The sequence below is a fragment of the Pan troglodytes genome, chromosome 1 (assembly GCF_028858775.2).
Source record: "Pan troglodytes isolate AG18354 chromosome 1, NHGRI_mPanTro3-v2.0_pri, whole genome shotgun sequence".
NCBI lineage: Eukaryota > Metazoa > Chordata > Mammalia > Primates > Hominidae > Pan > Pan troglodytes.
Genome location: NC_072398.2, coordinates 70,726,657 through 70,740,125, shown reverse-complemented (window position 1 = coordinate 70,740,125; position 13,469 = coordinate 70,726,657). Strand labels below are relative to the sequence as shown.

Below are 13,469 nucleotides of genomic sequence, written 5' to 3'. Positions count from 1 at the left end.
CTTAATACAGTGTCATAATGATGTTGTATTAAAATATTTATTCATTTCTCCCAAGTCACAAAAGTAAAGCCAGGAAACTTAAATATAGCAGGTCATTGAAAATACAAATTTGTTCTTTGCAGTATACTTAAAGCCTTAGAATTTTTTGTGTTTTGTCATCCAGCATACCGACCTTGTGCTCATCTTTTTACTCTGCTTATCTACTTTCATTTTACAAAACATCATTTTGGAATTTCCCAAGATACTTAAATTTTTATTATTTATTAACTATGTGCAGAAAAACTTGGGGTCTCTCTTCATGCCAGCTAATTACACTACTGCTGAAAAATGAAGATGCCATTAGGGAAAGCAAGGCAGCAACTTACTACCATTTATTCTATGCTATAGTCAGATGATGATGGTGAACTCTGATTTTGTTATAAATGACTGTAGATCTTTGATAAACCTTTGATGTTACTGTTGTTGAATTAATTTCTCCTGTCTTACAGCGGCCTCTGTTGACCCCAAACCTTAAGATCTTTTTAGCATATGAGACCTTAATAAATGATAGAAGAAAAAAAAAGATTTGTGTTTGCAATTTTGTGATTTTTTTTAACATATGGACTCACAGATTATATAAGCTTCAGGTCCCACAACACATGAGTCTGCCTCTGGGTGTAAGGGGTGAAGAGTGGGGGTTTTATTTACCCCAGTTCTTGCCCACAATTGTGCTATCACTGCTAGAAAGCTGATCTCTATGATGGGGAGCCAATCGTTGTTTACTTTACTTTCAGTAATTAAAGTTAATTTAATCTACTTGGTTAAAATTTTATCTCATATCCTATTTAACTCCACCCCCAACCCCACCATGGAGTAGGAGATAGCCAGCCAGTTCTTTCACTCCTCCACCCTTGCTCTACCCTCTTCAACTTCTAACCCTTCTGGCATTGGAGTAGGGAGACAGGATTGGAGAAAAGGCGTTCTGGTCTGATGCCACAGTTTTTACTTAGCCAGACATGAAATTACAAGCCCCTGTTGGTTATTGTTGCTTCTCTAGCTAACATTGGCCGTGAATTTGAATGCCTTCTGCGTGTGTTCCAGTGCTGGTTCTCTTATAGGTAGAAGGGTGCAAACTCTTCAGAGGGGCCCATAGGAAGCTTCCCTACTGAATAGTTCTTTGGTGTTGGACATCCAGCATCCACGATATAGACCTGGTTCTCTTTTTTGGTGTCTACTTAGCTCATAGTAATCAACTATATCTTTCCTTTGCATTCTTTTTCTTCCAGTCAGCAAGGTTACAGGCTGCTCCACTGCAGTACCTTGTTCAGGGTTTTATTTTACCAGGGCTGCTATAACAAAGAACCACTGACTGGGTGGCTTAGACAACAGAAATGTATTGTTTCACGGTACTGGAGGTTAGAAGGTGTCAACGGGGTTGTTTCCTTCTGAGGGCTGTGAGAACGAATCTGTTGCATGCCTTTTCACCTCGCTTCCAGTGGGTTGCTGGCAATGTTTGGTGTTCCTTGGTTTGTAGGTATGGGTGGTAAGAAAATAATAGAGTTTTATCCCTTTGGTTTTTATCTGAAATAAGGAAAAGTGTACTTCACTAATATTTGCTTTATAGATTTGGAGCCCATGTATGTCATTTATGAATAAATATACTAGAGATATGAAGTTAAATTTTGTATTGATATAATATTTAAGAAGTATAGACCATGAGCTTCTTGAGAACAAATCTTTTTCTAATTTGTCTCTATATTCCGCAAATGTGATGTATTTTATTGTAATGTTAATGAATTTCTGAGGTAGATAATAATGTAGTTCTGTAAAATAGTTCTGCCATTTAAACTCATTTAAGATCAAATAGGGCATGCTTTACATATCTGTTGATGCAACTGTTTTGTCCAACTACAGCCCAATTTACAACAGATTCAAATACTAACCAGAAGGAAATTAATGAGTTGATTGTGGTATTTTTTTTTCAATCAGAAGTGTTTTCTGGATACATCTAGATACAGTGTTATAACAATCCAGGTGATAAATGTATTGAACATTTTTTATAATTGTGGTTTTTAATGTAAAAAAAGAAAGGTATGAAAACCCTCGACTTTTTTTTGATTTGCCAAAACATTTCTGTAATAATGTATACATTCTCCATAGCTATTAGTACCCGTTAGCTTTTTTTAATTGAACAGTTGGCCCTTCATATCTCTGGGTTCTGCATATGTGGATTCAACCAACCATGGATCAAAAATATTCTTAAAAAAATTGCATCTGTACTGAACATGTACAGACTTTTGTTCTCATCACTATTCCTTAAACTAGTGCTACCCAGCCTTTTTGGCACCAGGGTCTGATTTCATGGAAGATTTTTCCATGGACAGGAGGGAGTCGGGGGTGGGGGTTGGTTTTGGCATGATTCAAGCACATTACACTTATTGTGCATTTTATTTCTATTATTACATTGTAATATATAATGAAATAATTATACAACTCACCATAATGTAGAATCAGTGGGAGCCTGAGCTCGTTTTCCTGCAACTAGATGGTCTCATCTGGGGGTGATGGGAGACAGTGACATATCATCAGGCATTAGATTCTCATAAGGAATACGCAACCTAGATCCCTCGCATGTACGGTTTACAATAGGGTATATGCTTCTGTGAGAATCTGATGCCACCACTGATCTAACAGGAGGTGGTGCTCTGGCGGTAATGCTTGTTCACCTGCCACTCACCTCCTGCTGTGCGGCCTACTTCCTACCAGGCCATAAACCAGTACTGCTCCGTGGCCTGGGGGTTGGGGACCCCTGCCCTAAGTAATATAGTGTAATAACTATTTACATAGGATTTACATTGTATTAGGTATTACAAGTAATCTAGAGATGATTTAAAGTATATGGAAGGTTACGCATAGGTTATATACAAATATTGTGCCCTCTTTTATCAGGGATTTAAGCATCCATGGATTTTGGTGTCTGTAGGAGGTCCTGGAACCAATCCCCCATGGATACAGAGAGATTACTGTGTATGACTTAAGGTCTATAACATGATGTTTTGATATACATAGTGAAATGATTACTACAGTCCAGCAAATTAACATATCTGTTATCTCATATACTTCTCTCCCTCCCTCCTTCCTTCTCTCCCTCCCTCCCTCCCTCTCTTCCCTTCTCTTTTCCTTCGTAGTAAGAGTATCTAAAATCTACTCCCTTGGAAATTTCCAGTATAAAATGTTATTAACCATAGTCCTCATGTTGTACACTAGATCTCTAGATTTAGCCTACATAGCTGCAAACTTCATACCCTTTGACCTAATTCTTCCCATTTTCTCTGCCCCAGGTAACCAGTATTCTGCTCTTTGTTGCTATCTGTGTATTCGTTGTTGCATTTTTTGGCTTTTCATTATGTTTTTTTTAAATTCCACATATAAGTGAGATCATGCAGTGTTTTTCTCTGTGTGTCTGGCGTATTTCACTTAGCATAATGTCCTCTAGGTTCATTAATGTTTTGCAAATGGCAGGATCTCTCTCTTTTTCAACGATGAATAATATTTCATTACATACACACACACCCACATCATAGTTTCTTCATTCGTCAACAGGCACTTCAGTTGCTTCCATAACTTGTATTGTGAATAATGTTGCAATGAATATGGGAATGCAGATTTTTTTAATAAGATTGTGATTTCATTTCCTTTGAGTAGATACTCAGAAGAGGCGGGATTGCAGGGTCATATTACTAGTTCTATTTTTAATTCCTTAAGAAACCTCCATACTGTTTTCCACACAGGCTGCACAAATCTGCATTTCCACCAACAGTGTACAAGGGTTCCCTTTTCCTCCCACTCTTACTAACGCTTGTTATCTCTTGTCTTTTTGATAATAGCCATCCTAAAAGGTGTGAGGTGATATTTTATTGTGGTTTTGATTTTCATTTCCCTGATGATTAGCGATGTTGAGCATCTTTTCATATACCTGTTGGCCATTTTTATGTCTTTTGAGAAATGTTTATTCAGGTTCTTTGCCCATTTTTTAATTAGGTTATTCAATTTTTTTGGCATTGCATCGTTATATATTTTTTATATTAACCCCTTATCAGATATATGCTTTGCAGATATTTTCTCCTAATGCGTAGGCCTCCTTTTCATTTTGTTGATTGTTTCCTTTGCTGTGCAAAAAAAGGCTATTAACTTTTATTCGGTACCACACGTCCAAAGTTACATTTAAATTAACATAGTTTTCATTGTAAAATTAGCAATGGTAAATTTGTCGAAGCATTAAACAGCCTCATTAAATGTTCATAGGAGCAAATAACCATGTCAAATACCCTGTTCAGATATGGAAAAATTTTGCTCATTTAACAAATATTAAGCACTTACTATGTGCCCAGCATTGACTAATGTTCAGTGAAATCCTTTTGTTAAGAGATTCTTTCGAAAAACAATCAGACTATAAATATTATTTATTGGTGGAAAAGAGTAAAACATCTATATGCTGTAAAAAGGCCGGGTGCGGTGGCTCACACCTGTAATCCCAGCACTTTGGGAGGCCGAGGCGGGCGGATCACGAGGTCAGGAGATTGAGACCATCCTGGCTAACATGGTGAAACCCCATCTCTACTAAAAATACAAAAAATTAGCGGGGCCAGGTGGTGGGCGCCTGTAGTCCCAGCTACTCGGGAGGCTGAGGCAGGAGAATGGTGTGAACCTGGGAGGTGGAGCTTGCAGTGAGCCGAGATCGCGCCACTGCACTCCAGCCTGGGTGACAGAGCGAGACTCCATCTCAAAAAAAAAAAGAAGAAACTATGGGGTCTGGCCTTTTTATTTGGCCACTAACTCTCTGGATTCCTACACAATTTACTTAACTCTGTTGTAGTGTCTCAGATCACTGATCAAGGAAAAGAGTTTTAGTTCTCATTAAATAACTGTTCACCTTCACCCTTCATACCTCACCCAAAATATCTAAAAATGTTATGGAAGAAATTCCAATATGGAATGTAGTTCTGAGTGTCGGCTCTGGAATAAGAATATCTAAGTCTTCACCCAACCTCCAATACTGGCTGTATGACTTCATCACTTCTCTAAACCTTTGTTTTCTCTGAACCTTAGTTTACTTAACTATAAAATGGGAAAAATGTTACTACAACCTTGTAGGGTTGATATGAGGAGTAAATGAGAGGTTAATAGCACCTCACATACTACCTAGTACATTGTAAATGCAGAATACATTTGATCTATTATTATTGTTGCTACAAGTATTCAAATTATTGCTAGGCCTAGCGACAAATTGCAGGAGATGTTACCCTAATGATTTTCAGTTTACTTACAGAGCAGTGCTAATCATAGATATATTGGGTTTATATATCCATCTATGCATCTACTCAATAAATATTAGGTAGCTACTATTTGCTTGATATTTTATTAGGTGCTAAAAGTGATAGGCTCCAAGAATTGTATATACTATGAGTAAAATGTAAAATATAACTTTATATTAAAGAAAAAATATTTGAAGAATAGTTATGCATTAGCTACTTTCTGGGTCTTTTTGAGAAGGAGTTATCTGTTCATTAACAACAGCTGTCACTTTATTTACTTTTTTTTCTTAGAAGAATAGCTTTAGTATTAAAAGAATCTGATTATCTTTAATTCTAGATAATCATTAACGTCTTTAAACAGAACCTGCCTTTAGCTTTGAATGGAATATTTCTGTTGAGCACATGTTTTATAATACTGTTGACTACCTTGCTTTTTTTTTTATTACTTTACATCTTGATAGCCTTTTTCAGTGAAATCAAAGCAACTTCTATGTATATATTAAATATTCATATGATGGAAATACTTCTTCTGATGCTAACATCCTTGTTACACTGTGGCTTTGCATGTCTAAGTATTGCTTCCTAAATCTAGATAAATGAAAATTCATCTTAGTTTCATTAGTTTCATCAGCTCTAATCATATAATACCTTATATGATCATATAATACCTTATATGATCATATAATACCTTATATGATCATATAATACCTTATATGATCATATAATACCTTATATGATCATATAATACCTTATATGATCATATAATACCTTATATGATCATATAATACCTTATATGATCATATAATACCTTATATGATCATATAATACCTTATATGATCATATAATACCTTATATGATCATATAATACCTTATATGATCATATAATACCTTATATGATCATATAATACCTTATATGATCATATAATACCTTATATGATCATATAATACCTTATATGATCATATAATACCTTATATGATCATATAATACCTTATATGATCATATAATACCTTATATGATCATATAATACCTTATATGATCATATAATACCTTATATGATCATATAATACCTTATATGATCATATAATACCTTATATGATCATATAATACCTTATATGATCATATAATACCTTATATGATCATATAATACCTTATATGATCATATAATACTATATCTCCTCACTAAAATACAAGGAAAGTTATAGTTTGATATTTACTTTAAGCTTCTTTGAGGAAAAGTATTCTACATGTACAAAGGAGTATCAAGATAGAGATGCAATCATGGTATCTATCCTCTAGTTGCCTGTTATGTTATGTTATGTTATGTTATGTTATGTTATTTTGATGGAGTCTCACTGTCGCTCAGGCTGGAGTGCAGTGACATGATCTCAGCTCACTGCAACCTCTGCCTCCCGGCATCAAGTGATTCTCCTGCCTCAGCCTCCCAAGTAGCTGGGATTACAGGCACGCACCACTATGCCCAGGTAATTTTTTGTGTTTTTAGCAGAGATGGGTTTTCACCATGTTGGCCAGGCTGGTCTCGATCTCCTGACCTCAGGTGATCCACCCGCCTCAGCCTCCCACAGTGCTGGGATTATAGGCATGAGCCACCATGCCAACCTAGTTGCCTTTTAGAAAACTAGTTATTCTTGCTTCCAGTCCTTTATCACAATAGTGTATTGAATGTCCGTAAGTTCAATAGTAATCCTCCAAATATTTGAGACATATTTTAATATTATATAGATTATTACTTTGAATTATACTTGCAATCAGTACCCATGATTTCTCAGTCACCATTGCTTGAAGACACTTTGTTTTTCAAATAAATGCCTTTTTATGATATTGAAATATAATTTGTATAGTAGATTATTCATGGAGTAGCATGCCTAATTTTATCCTTAAAATGTCAACCAACATCAATGTTAAATTTCCTGATTTTAATTTTTGTTCTTGGTTTAGTAAGAGAACGTCCTTTGTTTTAGAAAATGCACACTGAAACAGTTGCTGGTAAAGGGCATAATGTCTCCAGCTTCCTCAAATGAGTCAGGAAAAATGCATATATATAATAAAAATATACATAGAGTGATTCAGCAAAGTTGGCAAAATGTAAACTGTTGATAAATCTGGAAAAAAGATATTCAGGAGTTGCTTATACTATTTATATAAAGTTACTAAAAAATCTACACCAACTTTAGTTATCAGTTTAGGAAAAGATCATGTATTACTTGCCTTTGTTCATTCTTGAATATCTAGCATTAATCTTTTCCTATGTGCAAGAATACTAAAGCAGGAGGAAAGAGACTGAGTTAGTGGTTTTGGTTTCTTCAAGAAGGATGGAAATCCCAGAGGAATTAGGGAGAAAATGTGGTGATTGTAAAATTAGAAGATAACGCTCATCCGCTGTCACATTTTAAAATTACTTGGTACCTCCCACCCTCCCCCCAAAAAAACACAGATTATAGAAAACATGTTATTTGGACATCCTTTTGAAGTATAAGGCTTCCACACAAAAACTTGTACGCAAGTTGTTCATGGCAGCATTCTTCATAATATTAAAAAGTAGAAACAACCCAAATGTCCATTAGTGGAATATTTTTGGCCATAAAAAGGAATGAAGTACTCGCTAAAACATGGATGAACCTAAGTAAAAGAAACCAGGCATAAAAGACCACATATTATATGATTTCAATTGTATAAAATGTCCAGAATAGGCAAATGCATAGAGTCAAAACTTAGATGAGTATTTGTTAGGGGATTAGGGGCTGGGGAGTATACAGAGTGACTGCTAATGGACACAGAGTTTCTTTTACAGGCCATGAAAATGTTCTGTAATTAAATAGTAGTAATGGCTACAAAAATGTGAATGTATTAAAAATCACTTTAAAAGGATGAATTTTATAGTATGTGAATTATATTTCAATAAAGCTCTTATTTTAAAAAAGTAAAACCTTGCCCATCACTCTTGCCTCGGAGTCTTCCTGTCTCATTAAAGGTAAGTCAAAGACCCCTAACATTACATGATCTGGCTTCCTATTACTCCACAGTCTGATCTCCTTTTACTTTTTCCCTCTCATTCCAGTCTAGCTGCAGTGCCTCCTGGCTGTTCCTGCCTCTAGTCTTTTTATTGGTAGTTCCTTCTTCCTAAAACTTACCACCTTTAACAGTTTAGTCAAATGTCAACCTCTCAGCAAGGCTTTCCCTGACTACCCTCTCTGAAATTGTAAACCTCCCCCAAATTACCTATTTCCCCTTTTTGCTTTACTCTTCTCCTTGGTATTATTTACCATCTAACACAATACATATTTTACTTTTTTATCTTACTATTTCTCTTCCCCATAAAATATAAGCTCCCTGAGGACAGAGATTTTGTTGCTTTTGTTCACAACTGTATGCGAGGGTCTAAAATATGCTTGGCACATATTAGCACTGATATTGTTGAATGAATGAATCTGAAAGTATGAGTACAAGCAGCTATAATGAAAATCAGGAATACTAAGTAATTGAAGAAAGGGCTACATATTTTATGCCCTTTATTAAAATAAAAATTAAGTATCTCATGGGACCATGAAACTAAAGGAGTAGAAGGAAAGCAGTAATTTGTGTCTTGAAAGCAAAATAATAAGACAATTATTCAGTTATTAAAATGAAAATAAAACGTTATTTGACCCAGGCAGATAATAGTTACTTTACTTTTCAATGATAAGGACTTGCTAGATATCCGGACATACATTAAGTACTGAAAATATATTGCCTGAATGGACAGTGTTGACATAAATCAGTGATCATTTAAGTATGGCCCATGCCTTTTTTTTGTAAATAAATTTGTATTGGAACACAGCCATGCCCATTAGTCTACGTATTTTCTTTGGTTGTTTTTGTGCTATAACAGTGGAGTTAAAGTAGTTGCAACGGATTATATGACCCACAAAACTTAAAATATTTACTATCTGGCCCTCCACAGAAAAAGTGCATTTGCTGACTCCTGCCTAAATTGGTCTCTGTGGAATATGGAATAGTATAATAGAGAATCATGACCAAGCCTTCAGAAGTTTACATTTCATTTCCTGTACTGGCTGTGTTGTTTTGGACAAGTTAAGTTCTATGATTTTCGGTTTCTCATCTGAAAATGAATAGAATACTTATCTCACGTGGTTGTTGTTTAAGAATTTTAACTGAGCTAATGTGTATAAAGCACTTAGTGAAGTGCCTAGTAAACAGTAAATGTCAGCCCAGTAAGTAGCACATGCATATGTGTATATGCATATATACAGACATGCACATACACACAGGAAATGCATATGCCCTCAAATAGGAACTCTGTAAGTCACCAAGCATTCTCCAGACACTTTCTATATTTTTAAGTAAATAATGAATAAAGTCAAATAGTAAGTACTTACTACACATAAGACGACATGGTAAACTGCCAAAATGTATGGGATTTTGTTTTTTATGTAGAAAATTATAGTCAAGCATTCTTTCTTTCTTTTTTTTTTTTTCCTCCTTAGAAACAGGGTCTCACTCCATCACCTAGACTGCAGCACAGTGGCACAGTCATAGCTCACTGCAGCCTCAAACTCCTGGGCTCAAGCGATCCCCCTGCCTCAGCCTCCCAAGTAGCTGAGACTACAGGCACATGTCACCACATCCGGCTAATTTTTGCATTTTTCGTAGAAGTGGGGTCTCACTATGTTGCCCATGGTGTTATCAAACTCCTGGGTTCCTCAGCCTCCCAAAATGGTGGGATTATAGGCATGAACCACCATGCCTAACCTTCAAGCATTATTTCTGACAGCCCTATTTACAGTATTTTGATGCTCTTGACTCACATTTTAGCAAAATGTACAGCCCACTATAGAGTTTTACATTTTCAGGTAAGTTTCAATGTTTTATTTTTAAGGAAGGACTAATTCATGCTATGTTCGGATTATAAAAAGAGGAAAACAGTGTAATGCCTTATACATTATATTATGACAAAATTTCAATCTAGAACTTTTTCTTGGGTGCCTCATTTTCTTTTTTCGATATGGGGTCTCGCTTGTGTCACCCAGGCTGGAGTGCAGTGGCACGATCTCGGCTCACTGCAACCTCTGCCTCCCGGGTTCAAGCAATTCTCCTGCCTCGGTCTCCCGAGTAGCTGGGATTACAGGCGTGCACCACCACGCCTGGCTAGTTTTTTTGTATTTTTATTAGAAACAAGGTTTCACCATGTTGGCCAGGCTCGTCTTGAACTCCTGACCTCAAGTGATCTGCCTGCCTCAGCCTCCGAAATGCTGGGATTACAGGCATGAGCCACAGCACCTGGTCTGGGTGCCTCATTTTCTAACTGTCAGTATACAGAAGGCAAATTCATAGGGCTGGATTATTTCGATGACCTTTCTAACTATACAGTGTTTTCTTTGTTAAAATAAATAAGAGATTTAATTTTTCCTTAACCAAGTTATTTTGGTTGTTAAATATGAAGACCAATGGTATGAATCCTTAAATCAGGAATATGTGTGATTCTTTAGTATTAAGATATATGCAATACATGAAATTATAATCTCACTTTCAATAATAATCTAGTAAACAGTTATAAATCTACTATATGCTAGGCATTAAAATTTTTTAAAAACTTAGTAGAACAGAAATTTTGTTTTCTAAAGGTATGAGATTGTTGAGAAAAACATTATGTAAACAAGTAATTTTAATAACATAATAGTAATAACAATGAAAGTACGGACGTGAGAGCCATTAGTTCCACTTTAAGATGTCAGGGAAGACCTGGAGAGGTGACATTTGAGCTGAGTCTCAAGGGAACAGTTCAATATTGTCAGATGCATATGGTAGAGTGATACCACACAAGAGGTACCAAAGTCATTCAGCAAAAATCTTTGAGCTTCTACTGTGTGTCAGATAATGTTTTAGGCAGTTGAACAAAACAAAACAGTTTTCTAGTTGTTCTATACAAATGAACAAAACAAATGACTTTTTTCTGCCACTTTCAGTGGAACATGTAAAGGCGTGGAAGTGAGGTAAATAATACAGAATGGCTGAGTCGAGAGGAGTCTGGGGGTCCCTGACAAGAAAAAAGCAGAAGCCGTGTCACACCAGGAAGTTTGAGTGTAATCCTGTAGGCTACTGATGTCCAATCCCAGAGCTCCAGGGATACTGGTGTGTCATGAAGTTATTACAAAGGAATTAGCAATCCATGCTTAGATATTAAGCATGCATAGCCTGTGGATTTTAATAAAATGTCTTTTACACCTATTTTTGTACTACTTCTCAATTTTTTGTAGTTATTTTGAGTAATAGAAACTCATGTAAACATATGAATTCATAATACCTTTTTCGACAGTTTTTATTTTCTCAATCGTGTGGTACTGTCACTGTAACTACTTTTAAGTAATCGTCAAAATGGTTAATTTTTAAATGAGGTCCTAAAATATTCAGCCTGGCATCTCCTGCCAGTGTTGAACCTGTTAAAACTTCTAGAGCTACCATGTAAAACTTCAGTTAATATTTGATGAGCTCCATCTAAGTGCCAAGCACTGCTCTAGCCACTAGGATTACAAAGATTAATATAAAACAAGGTCCATGTCCTCAGGGAACTTACAGTCATAATGAAATAGAGTCTAGATTAAAAATAAATAAGACTGAAGTAAGCATGGAGAAAAGGGTATAGATTCAGGATATGTTAAGGAGGTAGTAACTCTTAATCAATGAGAATCTCTCACTGAAAGCAGACTACTAGAATAGAAGCAAAGACCAGATTCTTAGGAAAAGAGCTAATGTTTTGCTAATACAGGGGAAAAAAAGCTCTATCTTTTATTAAGAATATTGTTTTATCCTAGTAACAAGCCTAATCAATCTCCAGAGAACAAGGATATTAATAATTTATGGTTCTGTGAACATACCTCTTCTGCTTGATTTTTCTCTGCCTGGTAATAAGGTATAAACCTGTGAAATAATCTTAAGTCAAACCATGAAAATATGTAATGTAAATGATGTAAAAAATTCATCTGGATCTGACACCTTCATGATGATGTTGCAGAACAGTCATTCTCTATGTTGATCTCTGTACCTTCAGCCCAACAAGCTTACTTCTCTTACTTCTTTCAGATTTCAGCCTTCTTTCACACACACACACACACACACAAACACACACACACACACACACACACTTCCTTTCTTTCCTCGCAAAGAAAGACAGCTATTGACTAGAAGCCCAGAATTGCCCCCAAGTTCCGACCACCAGCTCGAATTCTTATGAAGTGGACTTGTAATATCCTTAATGTTGCTGTTGGCAGTCAGTTACAGATTCCATTATTGTCGATCAGTGCAGTCGCCATGCGAGGTGGGGGGAGGAATGGAGGAGGAGGAGAAGAAAGGAGGGATGAGAGCTTCCTATTCACAGATTTATCAACCTGCCTTTTCTTGCAGGAAATCTTCGTAAAGGGGGCTGTTGAAATAGCTAAAGCAGGAAGGGGAAGGGGGCTGCAGTTCTTGCGGAGGACTGAAAGGAAATTTGAAAACCTTTCTCCTCAAAACAAAACAAAATGCTGAATTTGTTCTTTTGTCTTTGTTTTTGTTTGATACGCTTTACTTAACTGATTAGCTATTGTGCTGTCTGGTTATCTAAGCTGCTTCCAGTGTAGGAACCTGTTTCTTTTTCTTTGAGTGTCTTTATTCTTTATTTTCGTATGATTTTTCCTGTCATTAAACACACTTCATTATTCAGTGTTATCCTGGCTTTTTCTTTCAGACTAAAGCATAACACCAAGAGACAGAAGGACAAATCTCCCTTCTCTTCTCTTATACCACCCTCTTTTAACCCTATTTCTTTCCCCCTCCCCCTGGTTGTATTAGATTGATGTCACAGAGACAGAATTCAGAGTGGAGGGAGGATCACATTTTCTCTTTCATCATTACTGCCTAGCCAGCAATTTAAGTGTTGGACCCCCAAGAATTTAGTCTCTGTATCCTTTTTTTCTCACTTCATCATTCAGTAATTGTGCTCTGTATGGAAAAGTTTTCTGGCTGGAGAATGAGTCTCCTTTCCCCCGGTGATGTGGCGGAGTGGTTGGATAGTAGCACCGAAGAAGAGAAGAGCCTTCTGTCATTTCTGGGTACGGTAGGGCTTGCTTGTTCTTTTAACCCTTTATTGTCTGAACTTTTCTTACTTTTGGGAATAGGACCCC

General features: G+C 36.2%; 1 protein-coding gene across 7 annotated transcripts in view; it reads left to right on the top strand.

The window, feature by feature from the left end:
• The window catches only part of RASAL2 (RAS protein activator like 2), a 377,113-nt gene that overhangs the window by 254,447 nt on the left and 109,197 nt on the right, over positions 1-13,469 (top strand). Inside the window, exon 1 of one of the 7 annotated variants that reach the window (XM_016933221.4) lies at positions 12,855-13,397. The exons of the other annotated variants lie outside the window; for them this stretch is intronic. Coding sequence (XP_016788710.1) covers positions 13,292-13,397 — 106 coding nt within the window. The 5' untranslated portion in view covers positions 12,855-13,291. Of the gene's footprint in view, positions 1-12,854; positions 13,398-13,469 lie in introns of those variants that run through there. 7 annotated transcript variants of the gene reach the window in all.